The 24749-nt window shown below is 41.2% G+C and overlaps 1 protein-coding gene across 1 annotated transcript in view; it reads left to right on the forward strand.

The window, feature by feature from the left end:
* Nucleotides 1–888: 888 nt before the first annotated feature.
* Nucleotides 889–24749, forward strand: part of ZNRF2 (zinc and ring finger 2) — a gene marked incomplete at both ends in the record, with an annotated part of 49832 nt that continues 25971 nt past the window's right edge. The window contains one exon of the mRNA XM_079538288.1: nt 889–1318. Coding sequence (XP_079394414.1) covers nt 889–1318 — 430 coding nt within the window. The remainder of the gene's footprint in view (nt 1319–24749) is intronic.

The following is a 24749-nucleotide window of genomic DNA, read 5'->3' on the forward strand; positions in this document are numbered from 1 at the left end:
GGGCTGCACCACCCCGGGCACAACGCCGCTCCGAGCGGCCACCGACCTCTGGGAGCCGCGTCAGGACAGCCTACCCCGCGCACGCCGAGACACAAACACAGACACACTTGGCGGCCGCACATTTTATTACAACCACCACGGCGAACCGCGGCACGACGCGGGTCACAAGGAGAGCCGCAGCTCGCCTCGCCGCGGCCATCGCTCCCGCCTCCCCGCGGGCACCGCCGCCAGCGGGCACCGCCGCCAACGGCCGCCCCTAACGGCCGCCGCACCGGCACGAGCTTTAACCCCTTCTCCTCCCTGGCGGCCGCGCTCAAGGAGCGCCCTCCGTTCCGACGGAGGTCCCGCCTCAGCCCCGCGAGGGGACTCCGCGCAGACGAGCCCCGCGGCCGGCCTCGCCCCCAGCGCCGCCTCGCACCTCGCGTGAGGAGAGGGGCGGGCCGCTCCGCTCCAGGGGCCAACACCCCGCCGCGCAGGGGGAAGGAAGGCGCGGCGGCACGGTACCCGCCGCCCGCTCCCCGCGCGGGGCCGCCCCCAGTATGGCGACAGCGTAGAGGAGCGGCTGCGCCGCCGTGCCCGCCCCTTCCCGCCTCCCTCGGCATAGCGCGGCGCGCCGCGGGCGAGCGAGCGGCTTCGGCGGGCGGCTGCCGCCGGTGCCCCACAGAGCGCGGCGCGGCGGGATGGCGGCAGCGGGGCCGAGCGGCGGCGCGGCGGCAGGCGGCAGCGTGCCGAGCGGCTCACGGCGGCGCCCCGCACCCGCCGGCAGCGGCCGCGCCGGGACCGCCAGCTGAGCCGGATCGCGGCGGGCGGCTCTCTCCTCTCGGCACCGACGCACCGAGCGACGCGTTCCCGTGCCCGGCGCCTTCCCCTCAGAAGGGCAGCGGGACCATGGGCGCGAAGCAGAGCAGCCCCACCGCCGCCAACGGCCGCACCCGGGCGTACTCGGGCGGGGATTTACCTTCCTCCAGCGGCGGCGGCGCTAACGGGACCGGCGGGCGGGCGGCGGGCGGGCGCTACCCGCACCTGGCGGCGGCGCCACACGGCGCTCCCGGCGGATCGGCGGCGGCGGCGGGAAGCGCGGCGGGCACTGCGCCCCGCAGCAGGTCCATGGGAGGTGCCGGCGCCGCGGCGGCCCGCTCCGCGCAGTCCGCCTTCAACATCCCCCACAGCAGCGGCCCCTACGGCTCGCAGGACTCGGTGAGCAGCACCCCGGAGGAGGGCGGCCGGGAGCGGCCCGCGGGGGGCGGCGGATCGGCCGGCGGGCCCCGGCTGGTGATCGGCTCGCTGCCCGCGCACCTCTCGCCGCACCTGTTCGGAGGTAAGGGCGGCCCGGCGGGCGGGAGGCGCGGGGAAGGAGGTTGGGGGGGCTTTGGGGGCGACCTCTCCGTACCCATCGAGGCCGGAGCCCGCACGGGCCGCTGGGGGACCGCCGTCTCCCCGTGTTTGTGAAGAGTTTTTGGAAAGTGGGGGCTGAAAACTGAAAGCAAAGCTAAGGCGGCGCGGCCGGCACGGTAAGGAGGAAGCGGAGCCTCCCGGCCGCCGACTTTAGACCTTAATAGCCGTAATCAGCGCCTGTGTAAATACTCCTGCCTACTACTTACATAATTAGAATTTAATTGGATCATGTGTCTCGGCCGTTTATTCTAAAATCGGACCAAACCCCTCTTTAGATGCTGATCGCTACTTGGCTGACGCTCGTGCCTTCGAAGCTCTCGGGTTGTGAGTTGTGCGAGTTAAGAAAAAGAGAAGCGAAAGAAAGTTGCTATTTCCCCTAGGAGGGGCACGAAGGGCAGCTGTCGGCGTTTCCCTGCGCAGGCAGTCCCGGGGACGGTCACGTGCGTGGGGCAGCAGAGGGGCAGTAGGCGAACCGACGGCCCGGGCTCACCGAGGAGCAGAGGCCCTTTGAGAAGTGCGTTAGACCTGGAGCGAGTGGGTGCAGCTTTTTGTCTTAACAGTTGTATTTATTTAGCTGGTGTAGGGTTTGCCTTTACTGCCTGGATTCTCTCCTTTAGTTAAGAGCCTGCACGGAAGCTGCCGACTGCTCTCAGCACTGCTCATTCTAAAGGTCGCTGTTTGTGCTGGTCACACATTCAGGTGCAAGGTGACCTTTTCCAGTGGATTCATTCTTTTGATCCTCATTCTTTTGATAATGCCAGTATGTATCATAGGATAATGTCTTACAAGCAGTCTGAGTACCGACCTGGCTTCCCCAACAGCTTTATACTGGGGATGGTGGGACTAACATCAAAGTACCACATTTCTGCATTGAGATTAATGGACTCGTGCATGGCATTTGCAGCAGACTGGGCTCCCTTCTTTCCTCTGATGCGACCTGTTGGCAATTGGAGCCTGGCGGGGCATGTAGAGCTCTGTCACATGCACACAGCTGCACTGACCTGGGGGCACCAGAGCTGTCACTGCCTGCAGCCAAAGCCATCTCCTCCCTGCGCAGTGCTGGGATGCAACAGAGAGCTGCCAAGCCCTGTCATGTTAAAGGACTATTTGCCCTGAAGAAAACTACTGCTGTCATAGCACCAAGCTACTGAATAGTAGTGCTTTGTTGCAGGGGTACTTGCTGTAGCATCAGGATAGCTTGCTAAAGGTAGGTGCTTCTTTTAGTGTTTCTTTTAGTGAGGAAAAGATGCCCTGGGATGAGTGTTGTGAGGTTCATGCTAAGCACAAGGGAATCATGAAAGCATATAGCTTTAATGTTGTTTAGAAGAAAAACTTCTTTTTTTTCCTGCCCGAACATTATCTGACAGCCTGCCTTGCTTCAAGGAAGCTCTGAATTAAATATAAGTGCAGGAATGAGGAGCAATAATCTACCTAGGAAACTGGTCACGTGCAAGAAGGTCTCTTCAAAACAACTGTGAACTTGTTATGTTTTTTTTAATGGCAGGTCGTAATGTATTAATTACTGTACTACGGTTTGTCTTTTACAAATCTCTGGAACTGTACTATTAAAGGGGATGTAGGCTGAGATGAAGCAGAGCTTATTTCTACTGGTGCAGAAGAAGCACTAGCAGAGGTGCGTTCTCTTCATCTCCTCACTAATGAACAAGGAATGCCATATGCTGGGATTTTAGTAGCAAGTGTTAAAATAGACTCTCTTTAGGTGGTCATGAGATGATCATAAATCATTTTTGCTTTTTGTGTTCTAAAAATCGTAGTATTTCTTGTCAGGGTTATTAACTGTTTAACTGGAATACTGCAGTGCTTGTGAAAAAGACCTCATTTGAAACACTCCTTTTTTACAATTTTAATATTCTGTGATAGCAGTGACACAACCAGGTGATGCTGAATGTAGGCATCGCAGTTTAGTTGCATGCTTTTTTTTTCCCTCTATTTCTCATACCAATTAGGTACTTGGAATGCATATCCCCACTGAAGATCATAACTTGGTATCTTCAGCATAATGAAAAATAACTGGAAGGAGTGTTTTTGACCTGACAGTAACTAGCTCAAGCTTGTCTAGGTGTGGTATCTGGCATTTAACTTGTGTATTAAATGCAAGCTTCAAGTACCTTCCCTTGTTTTGTAACTTTGTAACTTCCAAACAGAATTGTTTCTTTCTGTCTTGAAAACACCAAAATTAATTTGGAGAATTAGCACAATGATTCTATTCAAATTAAAAAAAAAAAAAAAAATTGAAGTTTTGTCTGTTTATAGTTTTAGGAATACTGCTTGACTTCACTGATCAGTGATGTGTGGGTGTTGTACTTTTTTGATTACTGTAATTAATTTACCATTAGGGAATTATACTGTATCACCATTTTCACTGAGCAGCTTTATATACAGAAGAGGACTATATACATATTAATTCTCTAATGTAATGCATTTAAATCCATACTGTGCTTATTAATGTTATTAACATACTGAATACAGAAAACATTGTATTTTTGTATGTTAACATATGGGAGGATATACTGGGACCGGTGCTCTTTAACATCTTTATCAATGACATCGATGAGGGAATTGAGTGCACCCTCAGCAAGTTTGCTGACGACACCAAGCTGAGTGGTGCGGTTGATACGGTGGAAGGAAGGGATGCCATTCAGAGGGACCTCGACAGGCTGGAAAGCTGGGCTCGGGTGAACCTAATGAGGTTCAACACGGCAAAGTGCAAGGTTTTGCATTTGGGCCGGAAGAACCCCAGGCACCCGTACAAGCTGGGAGGAGTGGTCCTTGAGAGCAGCTCGGCAGAGAAGGACCTGGGGGTCCTGATGGACGAGAGACTCAACATGAGCCAGCAGTGCGCTCTGGCAGCTCGAAAGGCAAATGGGATCCTGGGCTCCATCAGGAGAGGGGTGGTCAGCAGGAACAGGGAAGTGATTGTCCCTCTCTACTCGGCTCTTGTGAGGCCCCATCTGGAGTACTGTGTCCAGGTGTGGAGCCCTCAGTACAAGAAAGACATGGAGATTTTGGAAAGGGTCCAGAGGAGGGCGACTAAGATGATCAGGGGGCTAGAGCACCTCCCCTATGAGGACAGGCTGAGGGAGTTGGGCTTGTTCAGCCTGGAGAAGAGAAGGCTGCGGGGCGACCTCATTGCAGCCTATCAATACCTGAAGGGAACCTACACCCAGGAGGGGAGTAAACTCTTCATAAGGGCTGACAATAGCAGGACTAGGGGAAATGGATCCAAGTTGAAGGAGGGAAGATTTAGGTTGGATGTTAGGGGGAAGTTCTTTACGAGGAGAGTGGTTAGGCCCTGGAACGGGCTGCCCAGGGAGGTTGTGGATGCCCCGTCCTTGGACGTGTTCAAGGCCAGGTTGGACGGGGTCCTGGGCAACCTGATCTAAATGTGTATGTTTGGTGGCCCTGCTAGGCAGGGGGGTTGGAACTACATGATCCTTGAGGTCCCTTCCAACCCGGGTGATTCTGTGATTCTGTGATATGATGATATAGTTGCTCTGTTTCTTTGACTAGAATTGCAGTGACAGCAGCCTTGCCTAGCTCTGAGGATCTAGTGGTCCTGTCTGACCTCAGGCTTGTGTACCTCATGGTCAGAATGGAATGGAGTAAATACTGCTATGCACCCTTGTGTGTTAGCTCAGATTAACATTCACGGACAAATTGAGGCCCTGCTCTCACAAAATAAAAGAACCCCAAGCGTGTTTAAGTCTGTGCTACAAGCACTCTTGGAGTAGTCTTAGAGCGCTAAGCAGAATGAGACCCAAATTCCATGAGATCTTACGGCACTCCCAGATGTAGAGGACAAGCCTACATGTTATGTTCAAGCATTTTCTTGCAACACAATGCCAAGTTCCAGTTTCCTTTAAGGTGATAACACTGCTATCAGGAGTTTGAAGCAGTAGTTTGCCGTCTTGTTCCTCAGTGAACAGGACTTCCCTTCTTGGCCCCAAAGTAAATATTCTTACTTTTTCTTAAGACCAACACGCTAAAGAGTTGGTCTTGAGATCCACAAGTAATTTCATTTTTTCCCCAGTTTTTCAGCGGTGAGAGTTTCTGCACAGACTGTCAGCTACTGCTGTAGCTCTAACCTGTTTTTGTCACAATCAGTTCAAACTGGAGCCTCTTTCAGAATTTTCTTTGTTTTGGGTAACTGCTGAAGTGTTACTTTCTTGACTTGAAATGTTGATAGCTCCTTAAATCCCTCTTTTTGTGATCTTTTTCTGGGTGGTCACAGCAGGGAGAATTGTTGGTGAAAACACCTGCTAGTAATACATATAGTGCTCAGAATTGAATTGCTTCTTGAGAATGTTGCAAGAAGACTAGATTAAAAGTTTTTTAATACTTATTACATACATACAAGAGTGTCTTAAGAAAAGCTGTGTAAAAATGCAACTGTAGATTGCAAAAATGTTGCGTGTTATTTTGTGTTTTTTTTTTTTTTCATCAATTTTCACATCAGTTCTTCAGTAAGATTCATTCAGAAGAGAACTTGGAAGTATTATTTGAAATTTCAGTCTGTGTCTCACACACTTTCATGTGATGTATGGATAGAAAGATATTAAATGCATAATATTAGCGGGTAGAACTGTTGACGTCTTTCAGGTCTGCTTCAAGACTTGGAGTAGGAATTTGACATGAGGTTGCTTCTCTGTGTTATAAGGGGAAAGAAGTTTGCAATGTTCTTCTTTAGCCAAACAATAATCATGCTTTTTCATGAAGCACACCTTACAGTGCAGAATTTACTGCCAGCCACTGACCGTAGGTAATGCTTTCTGGGTAGAACCCTTCATGTGTTTTGTAGTAGCATTTGTTTGCAATAGTAGCTAGTAGAGGTGATGACTCCAGGTTATGGAAAAAGGTTCTCTTCATCTTTCTCATACCTACGTTTAGGAGGCAAGTATCTTCTGGTCCCTTCCTTGCCCTTCTCTCTCAGAAGTACTGCTGCTTTGTGAAACCATGAGTGTGAAACTCCTAAACACTTCAGATTTTAGTGCAGATCCTGTTTTGCCAGTGAAGATTATAGCTGTGAGGTCTTTGCCCTCTCACTTGGGAGGAGTGTTGGGAACTGTGCTTTGCTCTGAGACTTTTGGGATGTCCTCTGTGTGTCTGTGATTGGTTTCAGGAGCAGTGAAACTTAGTATTGCAGTTTGACCCTGTTATTTTGATGCTTGAGGAAGGCCAGTTCATCTTCAGTACAACATATACTTCTGTACCTTTCACCCATTCAGAATGAGGAAAGATTGTAAGGTTTTCATCTAATAAAAACTATTGCTTTTCCAAATAAACTCTACCTTATTCTTTAGGGATATCATATGCCATATTGTGAACATAATAAAAATAAAAATCCCGTGTGCATTTTGAGATAGTTTTACTGTTGCTGTTCAAAGGTCTTCCAAGATGCAGCACGATTAAAACCAAGAGATTGTGTTTGTTTTAGTGAGTTGATTAGTTTCTGTTCTCTTGGCTGCAGCAGTGACACAGTCATAACCATGTCTATACGCTTCGGGAAAGGAGAGTAATAGTCATGAGAGGCTGTCTTTATTGTGCTTCTTATAGAGGAAGGCTAAAGTGGAGTGTATCTATACACGTATGTACACCTTTACAGAAGCCAGAGAGTGAAGGAGATAGATGTGTGCCATTGCTTCAGCAGTTGCTGAACATACGGGAGGTTTTGGAAATGTATTAGCATCCTATTAACTAAAATATGGGTTAAAAAAAAAATCCAATGTGCTAGGAAAGCAGTTCGAGGATAAATTTGTTGATAAGGAGCTCCTGAAGAACTGTGCTGACAGATGAGTTTGAGGAATCCGATCACCTTTCAAGGTCACACTGTCCTGCATTTAGTGAGCTCTTCTGTTATTCATGTCTACATATAGTGGGCAACATAGAGCTCCTGACAGTCAGCAGAGACATAAACTCTCCTGAGGAGCAGTTTGAAGACAAGAGAAAGAAGCAAAAAATCCACCGCCACCACCTGCCTTCCTTAGCTCAGAGGGTTTTAGCCTCAAATGTTACGTGTTTGGATAGATGAGCTAAGAGAACTAAGGAGCACTGCCTGGGTCTGCCAGTAGTGCTGGTGAACCTTCTTGGTCATGTTTTAGTTTCTTTCAGATGGGGAGAGAGACAGGTCTGTGGGATGATGGATTTGGGGTGCCTGGACCAAAGGCAAGTGATAGAGTAGAGGGCTGCTTTTCTTTTCTTCCTCCTGCCTGGTAAACAAAAGAGGATAGAGGAAACCGAATAGTAAGAATGGCTGTACTTCATTTAGAAGAAAAACTTAAATAGTTAATGATCTGAATAAAAGGAAACAGCTTAATTATAATGCCATATACAAACATTTCTTCTGGCTGTCAGGGTGGCGATAACATCTGACAGCCTTTAGAGTGCCAGTTCAAAGAGGGCCTTCCTCTTTAATTTCTTCCTCATCCAACTCTGGTATCCTGACAGTATGTCTCTCCGTGTGTTCCTGTGTAATTGCAGACTACACTCCAACAGCCTTCCATGTCATTTCTTTGTCTGGTAAAGAAAGCCTTTTGTCACTGCTGAAAATTCAGAACTATTTTTATAACACATTGCCTGCCCATCTGCTTGGGTAAGTTCTCTCCTGTTCTTGGCAGTTGTTCATGGAAAAGTTCATCATGTAGATGTTCTTGATTTGCTGTCTGATCCTTGCACGAAACCTTTAGGAATAATGTTAGGAAGATTTTTGGGGTAGGTTTTCTGTGCTCCTTGCAGATACATGAACCAAACTTTTGCATTATTTTCAAGATTCTTCTGAAATGTCTTCTGGTCATTAGTGCTTTAATTAGTTTCAGGAGAGACCCAAGCTCATTTCTGCATATTCTGTTCATTTACTGTGGTTCCATTACTGTGGTAATGGAACGCGTTGTTCTTGCATGTTCTTAACCTTTGAAAAGGAAAAGTGAGAAACCCTTAATTTCTCTGAATTTTTGTTTTGAAATATTTTAAAAGATGTGTGCCTGATAAATCAGAAGAAAATAATTACTGTTAAAAAAACAATAATAAAAACAAAACAAAAACCTGAATAAGATCAAAACAGTGTTTCATAAGCATACAGGAAATATCCAAGCTCTCTGCTTAGATATCTCCTAAACAAACACCTCTGTTTCTAAGGCTGCCTTTCCTTTGTAAGTGATCATTGTGACTTTCATAAAGATGTCTTGGTGTGTATCCAGAGCTGCCTGGTGCCTGTTATTTGATAGGCTTCAAATTCCTGACACCTGCAAAAACGGGAGCGTAAGCTGTAGTAGGAATGAAGATTGCTCTTGCTTTTGCTCAGCAGCATGTGCTGTTTCTGCTCTCAGTGTTTAAATTGCACTGTATTGACCGGGGAGATCAGGAAGCACATAGAAAAATCTTGTAGGGTGTGGAATTACCCAGAGAGGTTGTGGATGCTCCCACCCTGGAGGCATTGAAGCCCAGGCTGGATGGGGCTTTGAGCGACCTGGTCTAGAGGGAGGTGTCCCTGCCTTGCCTATAGCAGGGGGATCGGAACTAGGTGATTTTAAAGGTTCCTTCCAACCCAAACCATTCTGTGGTTCTGTGTTTGCCAGATGGAATGCAAACTTGTGTGATTCTACTGTAACTCGCAGACTTCTCCAGAAATTGACCTACCTGGCTTATTTTCTTCATCCTTGTTTGCTCTGTCTAAAAATCAGACCACCCCAGACTGTGAATAGTCCCCAAAGAGTGGGTGTGCTGCATACCATTGTGGATATTTTTAGTAGATTCTGTTTGCTGACTGACTTAGTGCGCTATAAATACAGCGTTCTCATTTGGCATGCGCTTTGCGTGTCTTCTAGTAACTTACAAGACATTCATCTAAGAATAATGTCAGGAAAAAATGAGCAGTTACAATTTGTTTGGCTTTCCATGCCAGGTGTCACTTATATAATGCAATTATTTAGCTGCAGTTTAACTGCAATTAGTTTTTGAAAATATCAAAACGCTTCCTAGTTGGGCTGCTGTAATTACTGTGTATGTCAGATTGATTTATAGTGTGATTTCATTACTGTTTAAAAAATTGAAGGTGAAATTTCTAGTTATGAGAGGTTAGTTGAGTGACTAGGGTGTTATCAATGCTAGGTGATTGCATGCTATGTCAGTGCTGGCACATCATCTGAACGTGCATAATGGCTATTCTGATTTAGTCTGTCTAGTGGACTTTGGTGGTTACATATGACTTCTTGTCAACAGGTGTCTGTCATGCTAGTGATCAACATTTTAAATGTACTTAATGATTGAACCTTTTGCTTTCAGGAAAAGTGTTCAAAAAAGTTTCAGACTTGTGTCATTTCTTGATGCTAAACAATATAATATGTTGGAGAAAACTGTTGATTTGTGAAAAGTGGATGAGATCTAAGCTTTATGAAGACTACTTGGGCTGACAGCAATATGGAGATTGTTTGATCCTGTCCACACAGGTAGGCAAGTTTGAACTGTCAGGAAGCATAAGGTCTCAGAGTGGTTGTCTGTCGGAAGCGTTCTAGTTCTTAAATTCTGTGGAGTGTTCATTTTCTTTTAGGGTCTGGCCACCTTTAAGTTTTGGTCATGGTAATTGTGACTATTGGGTAATTGTTTTTTAAAGCTCATTGAATATTTCTGCACTTCTTTTCTACTAAATGACAGAATAAAATATTTCCTGCAGTTCCTGCTTTCAGTAGGGCTAGGAAAGTCATGAGTCTGAGAATTCTTTCCTACAGATTCTTTTCTACACTTTGGGAAAAAAAATAAAAAATCTGCAAACAAATAGTCCTTATCAATGCTAAGTATAACCTGCCTCATGTTTACTGTAACAGACGTGGCAGTCTTTATCTTCAAAATAGTTATTTATATGTGAGTGTTGCTTGATTTTAATAGTGTTTTAATGATTTTGACCTCCGTTTTAGAGGAGGTTTTTTTTTTTAATTAAAAATTTTTAATTAAATTTTTTTTTAATTTTTAGCTACTGACAAGAATACTAGCATACAGATTTTGTATTTTAGCTTGGTATTTTGTTGGTGCAAAATGTGTACTCAACAGTAGAGCTAGAGGTATCCAGAAAGTGTACTAAAGAGGTAGTTTTTGCATTTTGTATCTACAGATTTTTTTCTTCCGTATCTGCAGTTGTGCCGGTAGTTTATTAGTTAACGAATGAAAATGGCAGGTGTAGTTAATGGGTGTAAGCATGGTGTTATGCAAGAGTGTCAGAAAAGCTACATAACTGTTGTAATTTGGTGATGCTTCTTGATTACTAGCTATGTTGAGAAACAGGATGCTGGATTAATGGAGTTCTGCCTTTTAATACTGGTAATTACTCTAACTCTGATATAAACAGCTGAGAATGGGAAGTCAGAAGGTATTCTGGTCTGCATGAGATGGTATAAACTGGGGGATATTCTCAGTTTCCTTTCATTTATGAAGGCCTCAGCTTGCAGGTTAAGGAAGCAGAAGTCAGCATAAGGAAGGCTCTCAAGTACTTACAAGTAGTAAAATCTCTTTATTTGATTTAACGTGATGTTTTTAAACTGTTTTAAGAGTACATGCTGCAACATAATACTAATTGTAAGATACATCTCTAAGGTCTCTTATTTATCTTCTTTGTCTCATCATGGATTTTGACTATTTCTCAGCTGTTTAACAGCTGTGTCCTGTTCTTAATTCTAAAACTGCGTTAGCCATAGCATGCAAGTATTCTTTGAAATATGTTTAGAACAAATGTGTATATCGAATGTGTGGATGACCCGACAAATCCACAGAGATTCAGAATGAAAATAAGTGAAAAACGTAAGTACCCCCAGAAAATATTAGCTACAAAATAGATCTTATGAAAGCATGCCAAATTTGTAAGCAAGAGAACATGTGTAGAACGGTGGTGTGGGTTACATTATTCTTATTTAGAAGGAAGCAGGATGCACAGACATGTGTTAATACAGTTTTGTTGTCCAGTTTCTTAATCTGTGATCCTTAACGCACTAAAGCTATACGTATTGCTTATCAAGAACCTCTCCTTTTAATTTCCTTTTCTCTGCCCTGCTGTGTGGAAAAACTATTGAACTTATTGTGCCAGTACTGAAGTACTATTGAAAACAAAACAAAAAAATCTACGGAAGTTCTAATTTAGGAGCACTTTTAACATCCATCTATGTTTGAAAACAAACAAAAACGCAATCAAAACCATAAAAGAAAAGTGTCTCCAGTGTTTTTTTTTCCTAGACAGATGTAGTTTTGGATTATGTTTCTTTTTTTTTTTTATTCTTTACCCCCAGTTGTTATGGGGAGGATCGTTGAAGTTAAACATGCCAAAATAATTGTTTGTGTATCAAGCCCCTGTAATTAAATCAATGAATCCTGTGCATGCAAAATTTTTGTCATATTCACAAATCTGCCTTGAAAAATAAGGTATAGTATAGAGAGATTTATAGGACATTTATAGTCTTTTTTGTGGTTTTTTTTTTTTCTTCTGAAATTCTTACTAAACAGCAGGCTATTTTTATTGATGCCTTCCTAACCCTGAAATTCAGTGAATTGTATGAAAAATAAGCCTCATTTAAATGGCCCAGGAATATCTCCACTGTTACTGCTCCACAGAGGGGTATGGACAGAAGAAAGATACTTCACTAACTTCAGCCAGTTCCTGATGTATATACAGTACCTCAACACTGCATCTTCCTTTGTTTGCACTGTGCTGGAAAACAATGGGCCTTGCTCTTAACATTGTAAATACAATTTCATGTTTGTTTTTAGGCTTGTAGGCAGACAATGTCTTTTCCTTTGAAAGTTTATGCAAAAGGGTTACAAAAACATTTAAGGAAAGGTAATGAGGTGAGTGGAGTGTATTTTTTGTTGATGATCATGGTGTTTGAGGGGACCTTGAGGTTAACGGTTCCTTTTCAGCACTGAAGTGTAGGATAGATTTAGTCCATTCTAGCTGTTAGATACGATTTCAGCAACTCTTATAGTCTCAAAATGTATCTGAAAAGACATTTACTGTGCTGTTTAGTATCTCCGTTTTTGTATCTACTTTGAGTTAAGCTTGTAGAAAGCTCTAATTTGCTAGGTGTTTGACAAAGAAGGACCAGGGTAGTAATGAGACAGCCAATATTTAACAACAAAAAACTATCTTAAAACACTTCAGTGCTGTTTCTGTCAGTGATTGTCTGCCTAGCCAGATCTAGGAGGTTTGATTGATAACAGAGCTCTTTAAAAATTAACTTGCTAAAGAGAGTTGTGTTACATTACTGTTTGGGTTGACTGGTGTATGGGAATAAGTCATGGCCTGAACCAGTAACTGAGCACCTGGTAAGTGGGTATTGCCAGCCATGGGAGCACAGGTGGAAGCAATACACCTGTGTGACAGGCAGAAATGGAGCCAGTCTCTACCCGTCCCTAACCTCATTTAAGGGCTGGCTGCCACCAGAGAGGGATCTCTACTTGGAGGTCGCCTCCTTTGGTGTTGCCTTGGTCCTTGGAAATGGATAAACAGTTCCTTGTTTATTATGAGACGGTGATCTCTGTCTTGTGTGGATGATCCTGAACTGGTTTAAAGCAGATATATTTACTATTGTCTTTCTCTACAACTGGTAAGCTTGAAACTATTTCTTTCCATCCAACAAGGAAGCCAGCTGTAGCTTTTTTTTTTTTTTTTAAATTCTAAGCATCTAACTGTACTTGAAAAAAACTTTCTGTAGCACAAATATGCAGTTGTGACTGTATATGAAAGGCACTAGTGTTGTATAGATAGAGGTGATTTACGGTGATTTTATGCTTCTGTGTATCTCATCAAACTTTATGCAAACTGAAAGTAGTGTCTTTGCTTCAAGTTGTGAATGTTGCCTGAAGAGCAAGTGCTAAAAAAAACAAAACAAAAAAACAAACAAAAAAAAAAACAAAAACCAAAAAAAACCCCACAACCTTTTCAGAGGACTTGATTCTGATTGGATTGACATATGTTAATGTATTTCTTCATGTCATCGTTGTAGTACCTGTCTAAGTGTGCTTTGAGCTGGTTTAACAGCAGATTGATGATCAAGGAAAACCGGTTCAGTGTTCAGTTACTCCCCAAAGCTCAGCAGAGGCTGGCCTTAACCCGCAGAAGGCCGCCTCGGGCAGCCCACGGCCCGTTCAGCACCCGCGCCCTGGACAGCTCCGGCAGGAGCCCCTCCAGGCGCGCTGCAGCCGGCGGGCAGAGCAGGTGCGGGGCGCTGAGCTGCGCTGGGGCCTGCGGGAGGCTCTTCTCCTCCAGTCCCAGCGGTACAAAAGGCAGCTTTGACAGCTGCCATGAGGTGGGCTGGATAAACTTTCTCTGGAAGGCTCAGAAGTTTAACTAGCACACTTACAGCTCATTTGTGATTTCGTTTGTCTCAGGAGAGAGAGATTTCTTGTCAGCTTTTACAGACATTGGCAATCTATTTTCTTATTATTAGTTTCACTTTTTTTTTTTTTTTTTTTTTTTAATGTAGCTTAAGGACTTCCTGCGGGTAGATCTCACTCTTCCTACTCAAAGTTTTGTTAATCTTGTAGTTTCAACTGGGCTCTGCTGCCTGTTTCCTTCTAATAAGTGGAAGCAGAAAAATGAAAATACAGAATTTTTTTTTTGTTATCATGCTATCTTTGACACAGTATGACATCCCTTTTTTAAACTGAAATGAATGAAATATTTGACTTTAAAAGTTAAAAATTTGGAGGAACCTCAAGGTAGGTGAATCCGATATGTTATGAATTAATGTAAGAAAAATGCTTTGAGCTGTATGAAGCTTACTGAGGGATTAACCTTTCGAAATAGCATCAGTTTTTCATGACAAGGTTAAAATTCAGAAACTAGTGTTCTAAAGTACTTCTGAAACAGATAATTTTGCATTCTGTAGTGCTGAGATCAGATCCATCATTTATGTTGCAGAAAAAGAGCAAAACATGTAAATATTTAATTTCGCTTAATTGCTTTCAAAGCCAGGATGGAAAACACAACAATATGTTGATTCATGTGTGAAAGGAGGGTCTGTAAAAACTTCAGTGATCTTTTTGCTTTTTTTTTTGTGACCCTGCATGCTGAGAGCTGTGTGGATTTTGGTGTTTTGTTTGTTCCTATTGTTAAGTGCAGTTTATTTAAGATGCATGCTTTTTTCTGACTGTTATCTTTTTAGAAATGTTGCAGGGTTTTCCTTAGGGCTGAGAGTCATAAAGTAAATATTTCCTTTTTACACAGAAGTGCTTTTGGTATATTGCTGTGCCATTACACTTGCTTCTGTTAAGAACATCAGTAGCTTTGTTCAGTTTACTAATAAACCTATTAAAAATGAAGCCATGTGATAGTGATAGAACAAGGGGGGATGGATTAAGATGGGAAGATTTAGGTTAGGTATTACGAGGACATTTTTCACTTAGAGGGTGGTGAGGCACTGGAACAGGTTGCCCAAGGAGGCTGTGGATGCCCCATCCCTGGAGGCATTCAAGGCCAGGCTGGCTGTGGCTCTGGGCAGCCTGATCTGGTGGTTGGCGACCCTGCCTACAGGAGGGTGGTTGAATCTAGATGATCCTTAAGGTCCTTTTTGCCACAGGCCATTCTATGATTCTGTGTATTTCTTCTTCTCCCTCCCCCCTGGAAGAAAGAGTGAATTTTGTGGGGGAGAATGAGTTCTGATTTTGCTATTCCAATTGTTGGAATATATGCATTTCAACTTAAGGGGGGGGAGGGGAAGAAAACACCGTAACTAGTCAGTGTTATTTTTCTCACTGTCCTGGAAGAGCTCTAAGTCAGTTGTCACTTGTTTGGCAACTTGGCCCACAGCATTGAGGTTGGAACTGAATGATCTTTACGGTCCCTTTCAACCCAAGCCGTTCTATGATAACAACTTACTGTTAACCTTACTTAGGATGGGCCTCTGCCATGTATCTGGGTACTGAGGCAAGCTATTGGGCAGTAGCTGGAGTTGCCTTCTATTTTTTGGATTTTTTTTCCCTTTAAATTTGATTGGAGGTATTGTATATAACACATCTTTCTTGTGAATGTAAGATTTTTAGTGAAGTCATATTCTACAAGGTATTTCCCTAGTACTGGGGTTTCTTAGGTTTGATGAAGGAAGTTTTGTTCCCTGCGTAGTTAAAGAAATGTATGAAGATTGAAAAGGGAATGAAACAAAATTCGTACTTGCTTGCTCTGAGGGGGCATGGTTAAGAGGTGAAACCCAGCATCTGCATTTATATTGGAATGCATTTTATACTTGTTTTTTTCACTGGCTCGTCTATAAATCTAGTAGTACTATAGGAGGCTTTCTTTTTTCTTGTTGTACTTTCGTTTTCTTTCAGTAAAACTGTCCCTGAGGGAATGGGGATTGATAATAAAGGTTATAGTAACTGATAGCTTTATAAATTGCTTATGTGCAAGAAGCCTGTCTTTTTAAAACAAACAAGAAATAACTTTGTAGCTGTTCAGATTAATACATTTGAGATCTAATTTTTTTCATCTAAATCGATCTTGTATATACATAAGACTGAGCCTTTGTTCTTTCCACAAGATTAATGGATTAGAAGACTGTGTTGTTTTTTAGTAATTTGAATGTATTCCAGAAGGCTTGCTATTTTATTTTGCTGGATTGGTTTATGACAGACCAGGCTAGGTCAAGAGTAAAAAAAAAACAAAACAAAAAACAAAAACAAAAACAAAAACAAAAACAAAAAAACAAAAAACAAAAAACCACAAAAAAACTTCAGGCTTTACAATCACACTGGTGTTGCAGGTAGAGTAACCTGCGGAGATAACGTAAGCATGTCTGAAATGTTTCTCTCTTCTAAAGAGCTTAAATTATTTAACTTTTTTTTTTCCCGTGAAGTATTACTATTGTATGTTACTTGAGTGAAAAAAACCTAGCTGATAGTATGAAAATATTAGTTTATCTCAACATCTAGAGCAACTTACATGAATTTTGTTGTGCAAAATCCTGACTAATGAATTGAAGTTTTTATTTTTCTTTCTGAAGGTCATCGTTAAGTGCTTTGAACTCCATTCCCTAACTTGTCTTGAATCCAAAAGCACTCGCTTTTGTGTAAATATTTAATTCACATGTGTGTTATACAACCCTTCTACACGCATCTTTGTTTTGGTCACAATTTTAGCTAAGGATCAGTTTTACACCAAGAGCAGAATTTCAGTCTGCCCTACCAAGTTTTGTGGAAAGTACCAGGCGACAGCATGTCAGACTGAGGTCTTTTGTTAGCAGAACAAGTTCAGCATTCACTTGTTCTCAGGCTTGAGCTGGAGGATCTCCCTGAAAGATTAGACAGCTGTTAGTCTTCTGTAGCCTTCATACTGCCCTAGGGAGATGTCTTCCAAAACAGAAACTGCTGTTGTAGATTATAGGATTAATAGAATGAATGGTACAATATCTACACAGTTCTAGAAAGCAAAGAAACAAGTTTAAATGGTATTCTCACTACACAGCACGGAAATTGTACTGACTCTTTTGTTCCTCATAGGGGGGAAAAAAAAGCAAAATAAAAATCACAACAACAATAAAAGGAGATTTATTTTATTGACAGATCTCCCAGTTTACTGATTTCTAATTTGATGCAGCTGCTGGAAAGGTCAGGTACAGCTAGACCTCCACAAGGGAGGAAAATAGTGTGCTTTTGTAAAGATCAACAGGAATTTTAGGCTTCTTTTGGGAACTTTTGGATGTTCCTGAAGATGCTAGTTGATAATTATAAAAGATCATTGATTTTTTTTTTTTGTAATGTTTCAGGATTAAAGAAGCCTGGAGGCATAGGCTATTTTTCATATGTCCATGCCTTAATACTCAGCAGTATTCCATGAATGGAAGAACTGGAACAGATCTGTTGTTTTGTTTTGTTGTTTTTTTTTCCCACTGGAGTTCAATGACTGCTGTTTGGCTTGATCTCAGGAATTTGTTGGTGGCCATAGTATGAGATTTACCAAAGTTGCTGTTATTGCTTACACTTGTGTGCAGTGAGCTTGCCTTCTGAGGGCATCTGTAAAGAAAGATGTGGATTTCGGTTGATGTCCATGTGGGAAAGGGTTACTTTGACATAAGTAAGAAATAAGAAAACATTTTGAAAATTGGCAACAAGTTTTAAGAGTGAGACAGTTATCCGTTGAGAGTGTAATGGGGACATTTCTTTTATAAACCCTTAAAGGATGTCTTCTGTATACTGAAACAGAAACTCTTTTTAATACATCCCTTAGTTGAAGGAGGGAGATCTGATTTGAAATGCCTATAAATGATGCTGGTTCTTTGCAATTCTTAAAACCTGGTCTGTGAAAGTAACAAATCAGTAGGTGATTACTTAAGGGTAAACATACGCATATATTTCGTGTGGAGAATTGGTCTTTAGCTGAAAGTTCCTTTTCAGAACTACAGTGGTGATTTGTTGGTTTTCCATAGAAGACTTTGAGAGGTTGCAATATTTATATTTTTAATCCTGGAATGAAAGGCTACAATGAAAAAATTCAAGTAAATCTCTCTAATCATTTTGGTGTTAGGTTACTAGTATTGTCTAACTTGGGGATTTGGATCTCTGAGTAATGATGGAAGGTTGATAAATTAGTTTTAGTGAGTACAGAATCACAAGGTTGGAAATGACCTGCAAGATCATCCAGTCCAACCACCCTCCCATTCCTATCAGTGCCACAAGCACTAAACCATCTCTCGTAGCTCCTCATCCAGGCACCTCTTGAACACTACCAGGGACGGCGACTCCACCACAGTACCTCACACTTGGAGAAAAAAAAAAATTAGAAGAGAATGAAATCCTAGTTGCTTGAGAGTACCTATGTGTTCTGTTATTTAACATGCATTATGGAAGGTTTTTGTCTTTTAAGTAAATTGCTGGCGGCTGAAGTGCATCTGTAACACGTGCTTTCTTCATTATGTCGTCCTTGTTCTAGAAGTACACAGTCTTTTTCATTTGGTTGGCTGTGGTTTCTTTTTCTTGTTTTTAATTTTTTTTTTTTTTTTTTTTTTTTTTTTTTTTTTTTTTTAAACAATGCAGGTGTTCATTTCACCTCACTTGTCTTTGCCCTCTAGCTGCTGTTTTGATCCCATTGGTGTCTGACTGGTTTAGCCTCTGCTGGCAGGCCGGCTAAACCAGCAGTGTGCAGTGGGAAAGCTTAAAGCAATGCTTGCTCAGACTGGCTTCTCACTAGTTGACAGGCATGTACAGGATGGACAGCAGGAACAGAGGAAATAGTGCTGATGAGAGGCAAATGTAAGGTGAAGGAATGAACACATCAAATGACCCAGAGGTGTACAAACTTAAACTTGGGCATTGTTTATGGTGTCCTAAAAGGGTTTTGAAAAAATTTTTTGTGCATTTAATTCCTTATATTCTGTTTGGTCATTGTTTTTAGGGAACTACAAAAGAGCCTTCCTCTCCCTTTAGGTAAGGCTCTGGTTATGACAGCAATCTTATGTGGTAGGTAGTGCTAATCTGTGTCATGGTTTGCTTCTTCTGTTACCCTTGTGTCAATGTCATGGGAGGCAACCAGGCACTTTTATATACTGTAATACCTAGAGACTTACAAGAATCACCTGACTTGCTATGTAAGCTAGGACAAGTTTTACTGCCTTTCTAATGCAGATATTTCTCCCATTGTAACCATTGTTTTTCCTTGTCTGCTCTGGTATGTGGGTTCTGCAAGGGATGGGCTAGTGCGTATGTGCAAACACACACACAGCACTTGGCACACTGTGACCCTGATGATATAAAGACTTCCCAGAATATAAATTATGATTGGTCTTCAGCCAGTTGGGAAAAAAACAAAAAAAAAAACAAACAAAAAACAAACAAACAAAAAAAAAAACAAAAAACCCAACCCACAACTTTTTAAAACTTTAAAAATATAACTTGCTAGCATACTGTAGTTTGTCAATCTCAGTATTCAAACAGACTCAAGTCAGATCATGTTTGAAGTTGTACTTCTTCAATAGATAACATAGCTTCTTTTACTTTCAGTAATATTATGGATAAGTACTGGAGGCATATCCTTGTTTAAACGGAAGCCATAATTGGATAAGTGAAAGCATTTTACTTAATGTATTATTACTCAATCTGATGAAAAGTCAAAACACCTGTCATTTGAACTAATTTGTTCCAATTGCAGTCTATTGTGTTTGTGTATTCTTGCATATGAGCATTTTTTAGCATGATCTAGTTAATGTAAACAAGGTGTTTCTGTTCTAAGAGTAGGTGTTTAAAGTAAGTATGCGTAAACAAATTTCTAAGCAGACAATTTTGACGGGTAAACCAATGCAGCAGGTATAAATCGAGGAAAACATTCAGTAGCATTCTCTGCAATGATCATTTAAAGCACAAGTGATGCACAAAATATTAATTTTGTTCAAAAAGAACAGTTACTTCAAAATTGGCCTCTCATTTATGGATATTCTGTAAGATTTTGCAGAATATGGCGTGGATGTTGCATATTCTCTAAAAGATAAGAAAAAAACTGGAAATATAGGCAGATCTGTAGTGATTGAATGGCTGCAGCATGAAAATTAACAGCTTGATTCTCCTTTACTTTTAATGACAACAACGAAGAAAACTTAGTTGGGGGTGTCACTTGTTCTGTCTTTTTCTGAACCAATTATGTCTCCTCTTTACTCTTTCTCCTCTGAGGCATTCTGCATGCTTTCTTCATTTTGATATTTCCCCTAATATTAAAATGTTCCATCTTAGAAATAGGTGCTTTTACAAAGTTAGTAATTGTAAAACTTCAGTATTATTCCAACTTAAAAACCTGCTCTCCCATTTTATTAAGCATTTGTTATGGACTCTCTTGAAACTGTACTTTTAATAGGTAAAATTGAATGACAGTATACTAAATTTAACTGCAACTATCTGTCATATGTAATTATGCTGTTAAAATATGAAATGTTGTTTAGAGTTAATATTTAAACTCTGAGAACATCCCATGTAACAACTTAGCTTCTTATTTACATAGATTCTTCCCAGCTGTACTCTTTCTTATATTTTATACTGACTTTTTTTGGCATTGATTGGTTTTCCCCTTTTTTCTTTGTCACTGCTACCTCTATTTCTGCAGGAACAAGTAGGTTATTGGTAAGTATTTCAACTGAATCAAACTTCACAAAGTTTTGCCTTAGTGAGGACTTCTTGTATCCTCACTTATTTTGGTCAAAACTTTGTAGACAGCAGACCAGTTGTCTGTAAATGCTGTGCTTTCTCAGGTCTCCATTATCACCTTGTTTGTATAGTAGAACAATAGTATTCAGATTCTCCAAGAAACTTTGTCTTCTGCATGCTTTCAAGCAGCATCCATATCTGTGCTGTCCTCTAAGGTGCTGCCTTCTCCAGGGGCTTGCTCCCTCCTTCCTTTCTGCTGCCTTTCAAGTGCAGTGTTTACTTTGTCTCTCCCATTCTTTTTTTTTCCCACAAGGCCTTAAATGCATTTTGGCTAGTTTGCTCAGAAGACTTCTCTGCATCTGACAAGATGCTCCGTTTCACGTGTTCAGTTTAGTCATACTTGTCAACCATTACTCAGCCATTTTCACATCATACCTCTTTCCTTTTAGCTATCATTATATATTTTCTCAGCATGATATAGCCACCCTCCCCTCTCTTATTATCATGCTTTGTGTAATTTTAATCAGATTTGTTGCTTTGTACATTGCAATTTTTTTGAGACTTTTACTTCTGTGCTTTTTCAAAATCTAGGACTTCATACTTTCTTCTCATCTTGGAGTAGCTCTTCCTATGCTTTTAAATTGTGACTTGTAATGAAAGCATTTTCCTTAATCTGAGCGTATTTGTCAAAATACTGGCCTTATGGACACTGTGAAGAACGTGGGTAAAGACAAACTGGTTCCCTCTGCATAAGAATAATGTCACTGTCCTGCTGAATTACTTCGTCACTCCAGAAGAGAACAGTGGAATGCTGTTACCCTGCCTGACTTTCCCAACTTACACTGTGATGAATGGAAAGAGGCCTTCTTCAGCACGTGTTTGAGGAAAATATGGCTCCAGGGAATAAGAAAAATGCGAGGGAGTTGGAAAATTAAGGAAAAACAAAACAAAACAGCCTTAGGTTTAGGAGAGATTCGGAATGAGAGAACAGAATTTGGATCTTAAACAGTGATAGATGAAGTAGGAAAAAAGTGGTGGGGATATGTAGTATTTACTAAATATGAGTTTTAAGTACTTCCATTTACATGAAATTTTCAGACCTTCAGCGTGACTTGCAGTGAGTTATTTAGCATCATTTGGTATTGGAAAAACTAAGCTTGCTTGCTAAGTCAATCCTGCCTACAACATACAAATAAAATGTTAATGTCCAGAACTATTGACTGTGAGTGTTTCTAACTACTTGTTTTTCTGAATTACATAGTTGACTGGGTTCCAGAATGTGTCCAAGTTAGCTTAACTGCATATTTAGGCAACTTTGTTGTCCTCCGCACATCTTCACAAAATTATTTCAAGGTAGCGAGAGCCTCACTTGTGTACACCAGCTTCTGAGATGAAGAACTCATTTCTTCCCGCATAGCTAGCATTACTTGGCAAGTGCAGATATATGGAGACCTCACACTTAACTCTATTTCTGAAGACCTGATGATGGGCAGACATGAGAGAGGAAACATTACCTTCCTTTGTTCCCCTTAAATCAGATTTTGAAAGGGAGTTATTACACATGTATGAAAGAGGGCATGCTCATTTGGCCTTTCCACTCACCTACCTCCTATTGCTATAGGAATCAGTGGTGTTCATCTGGGGAAGGTGTTGCAGGTAAGTAAAGTTTTTAGTCCCTGATTGATAGGGTATTTATCATATGCAGCAATTCAGAATATTTGGATTTTGACTGCATGTGCAATTTTTTTTCTTACAAAGACTGCTGTAGCTTGGTCTAGCCTTTAAATCTACTGAAAGCACCCCCCAGCACAAGTTTATGCTCATGCTTGTCTTTTCTTAAGCTGCTTCTGTTCCATTAAGAAACTTGTGATGTGGATCTGATGGGAGATTTGACCTATCTGAAGCACAATTAATTAATGTGGTACAAGTCACTTTAAAAATGGTTCTTGTTACTGTGCTTATAAACTTGAAAATGCATAGACCCACTTGCAGTTTCAACAAAGGAGATGTGAAGTCTGTCATCTGTAGGGATCTGTAGTCAGTGTAAATGGTGGAATGAGAAGGACAGTGTCCAACCATACACCTCTCTCACACAGTTGGAGCTGAGGATTCTTTCCTCCTCCCTTTGTTGGGTTCTTGCATTGATCTAAAACGTCAGTCCTATAAAATTTTTCCTCTAGGAACAGCTTATTTTTGTATTAAGAAATGAAAACAACTTTTCAATAGATCTTTCCCACCTCCAATTTTATCTTCTGGTTTGCAAGGTATTTAGTATAGGGCTTTTCACCATTCCATCTCTCCTCTGGTGATTGTATTTATTGTTCTTCACTTTCTAAAAGCACTCAGCTATCAGTTACAATTGTCATCATGCTTTACATTGGCATTAGACACCTCAAGTTGTGCAGCTGATAAAGGCTTTACTCCTGAGTAAGAAAAAGGCTTGTTCAATTCCTATTCTTCATTCTGATTCTGTTCTGCATTATTTTGCCAGTGATTGCTATTGGATATATCACCTGATTAACAGGATGAAGGGAGTTTATTTGTGTATTAAGATTGTCCATCTTTGAGTTTTGCTTAGGAAATGAAGTATTATCCAAATATCTGCTCCGGTTTTTCTGTTGGCTCCTGTAAGTTTGTCCTTAAATAAAATGTTTCGTGCTTGTTCATTTCTTTTCCCGTTTCATATATTCTTCCCTCTTCCACTGAATGCTGTGGGAGCTTTAAATGAGAAAATAGAAGATTCCTTGTTGTCATCAAAAAATTTGCACGTGTATTTTCTTCAGTTTCACAGCACAAACAGAGAAGAAATTGCTATAGCTTATGAGTACAAATCAGTAAGTGCTGAGAGGAACAAATTATTTGTGTTCAATCAGGTTCAATTTTCTAAAATGATAGTTTGGAACTTTTGTATTGCCTTCTTTGTGTCTCTATTATTTCCTACTTCTTTCTAGAATTGGAGGAAGTATTTCTTTATTTCTTTCTGTCTCCAGAAGTCTTTCCAGTGGTGCTGTGTTCTCCCAGCTTAAGCTACTGACAGCATAAGGAAGGACAGAAACCAAACGATAATTTGTATCCTTTCTCCCTTATAAAAAGAACTCTTCTGTATAAAATGACAAACTTTTCATGTGGTCGCTTGTACTGGTAGCTACAGCATTTAGAAATCTTCACTCAGAGGGTTCCTTGGAATTGGTATTGCTTTTTTTTTTTTTTTTTTAATCTTCTAGCTTTAAAAAAAAAATGCACGTTTTCTGTTCTTGAATTTAATGTGAAATAATCTCTCTTTGAGAATAAGATTGCCAGGTTTTGTTAGTTTTGTACATGAAAGCACATTGCTTCAAGAAAGCTTCATAGTTTTTTAAGGAATTATTCATTCTGTCTTTCCATTTCAGTTGGCTGAGAAGGAAAGAAGCGAACGTTCTGTGGGCAAATAACTCTGATGTGGTGTCTTGATTGGATTTATTTTCTTTTTTTCATTAAGTATTACAGATTGGAGTACAGAAGGGTGTAACAGAAGCTTGACTTGACCAGTACTTTTGTTACTTTAGCAGTAGTCTGAATTATTTCTATTTTTTTGCTGTACCTAGAATCTCATTTGGTAGTCCTGTACATGGTTACATGTGAAACAAAAAAGTGAAAGTAGAGGCATTATACTTGCACAACATCGATATGTTATTCTGTTTGATATTCCTATCAACTAACTTAGAGAATATGATCTAGATGGAAATGAGGGTGGATGCAGAAATAGAAGGAAAAACTCCTGTATCTGTTTCAAGAGAGCAATTCAAGCATTCAGCAGTGGTCTACATTAGGTCTGTTTCCAGTGTTCCTGGGGAGCACTTTAAGAAATGAAATGCAGTACCAAACTTCTGAGATCTGGAGGCAAAGCTGCATAGAATTCAGCACTGTTTTTGACTCATTAGAAAGATGTTCAAGATTTCTTAAAAACAAACAAACAGAAAAACCCCACTACATGACAGATACTGAATTTGAGGGGAAATAAAACAACTGCCACCACCATGAAACTGGACCACTGGACCTGGCTTGTAACAAGTCTGCTGGGGATTCACAGATTGCTGATGGGTTATGAATGGAATGACACAACAGTCGGTTTGTTTACAGGATAAGCATGCACATATGTAAAGGATGGATGGATACATCCTTCATTCAGTATTGGTGTCAGCTGAACGGTACGATAGGTAACTAGTCATTTCTACATAGGACTTAGAAAGTCTTAGCCT

The sequence above is a fragment of the Tetrao urogallus genome (assembly GCF_951394365.1).
Source record: "Tetrao urogallus genome assembly, chromosome: 7".
NCBI lineage: Eukaryota > Metazoa > Chordata > Aves > Galliformes > Phasianidae > Tetrao > Tetrao urogallus.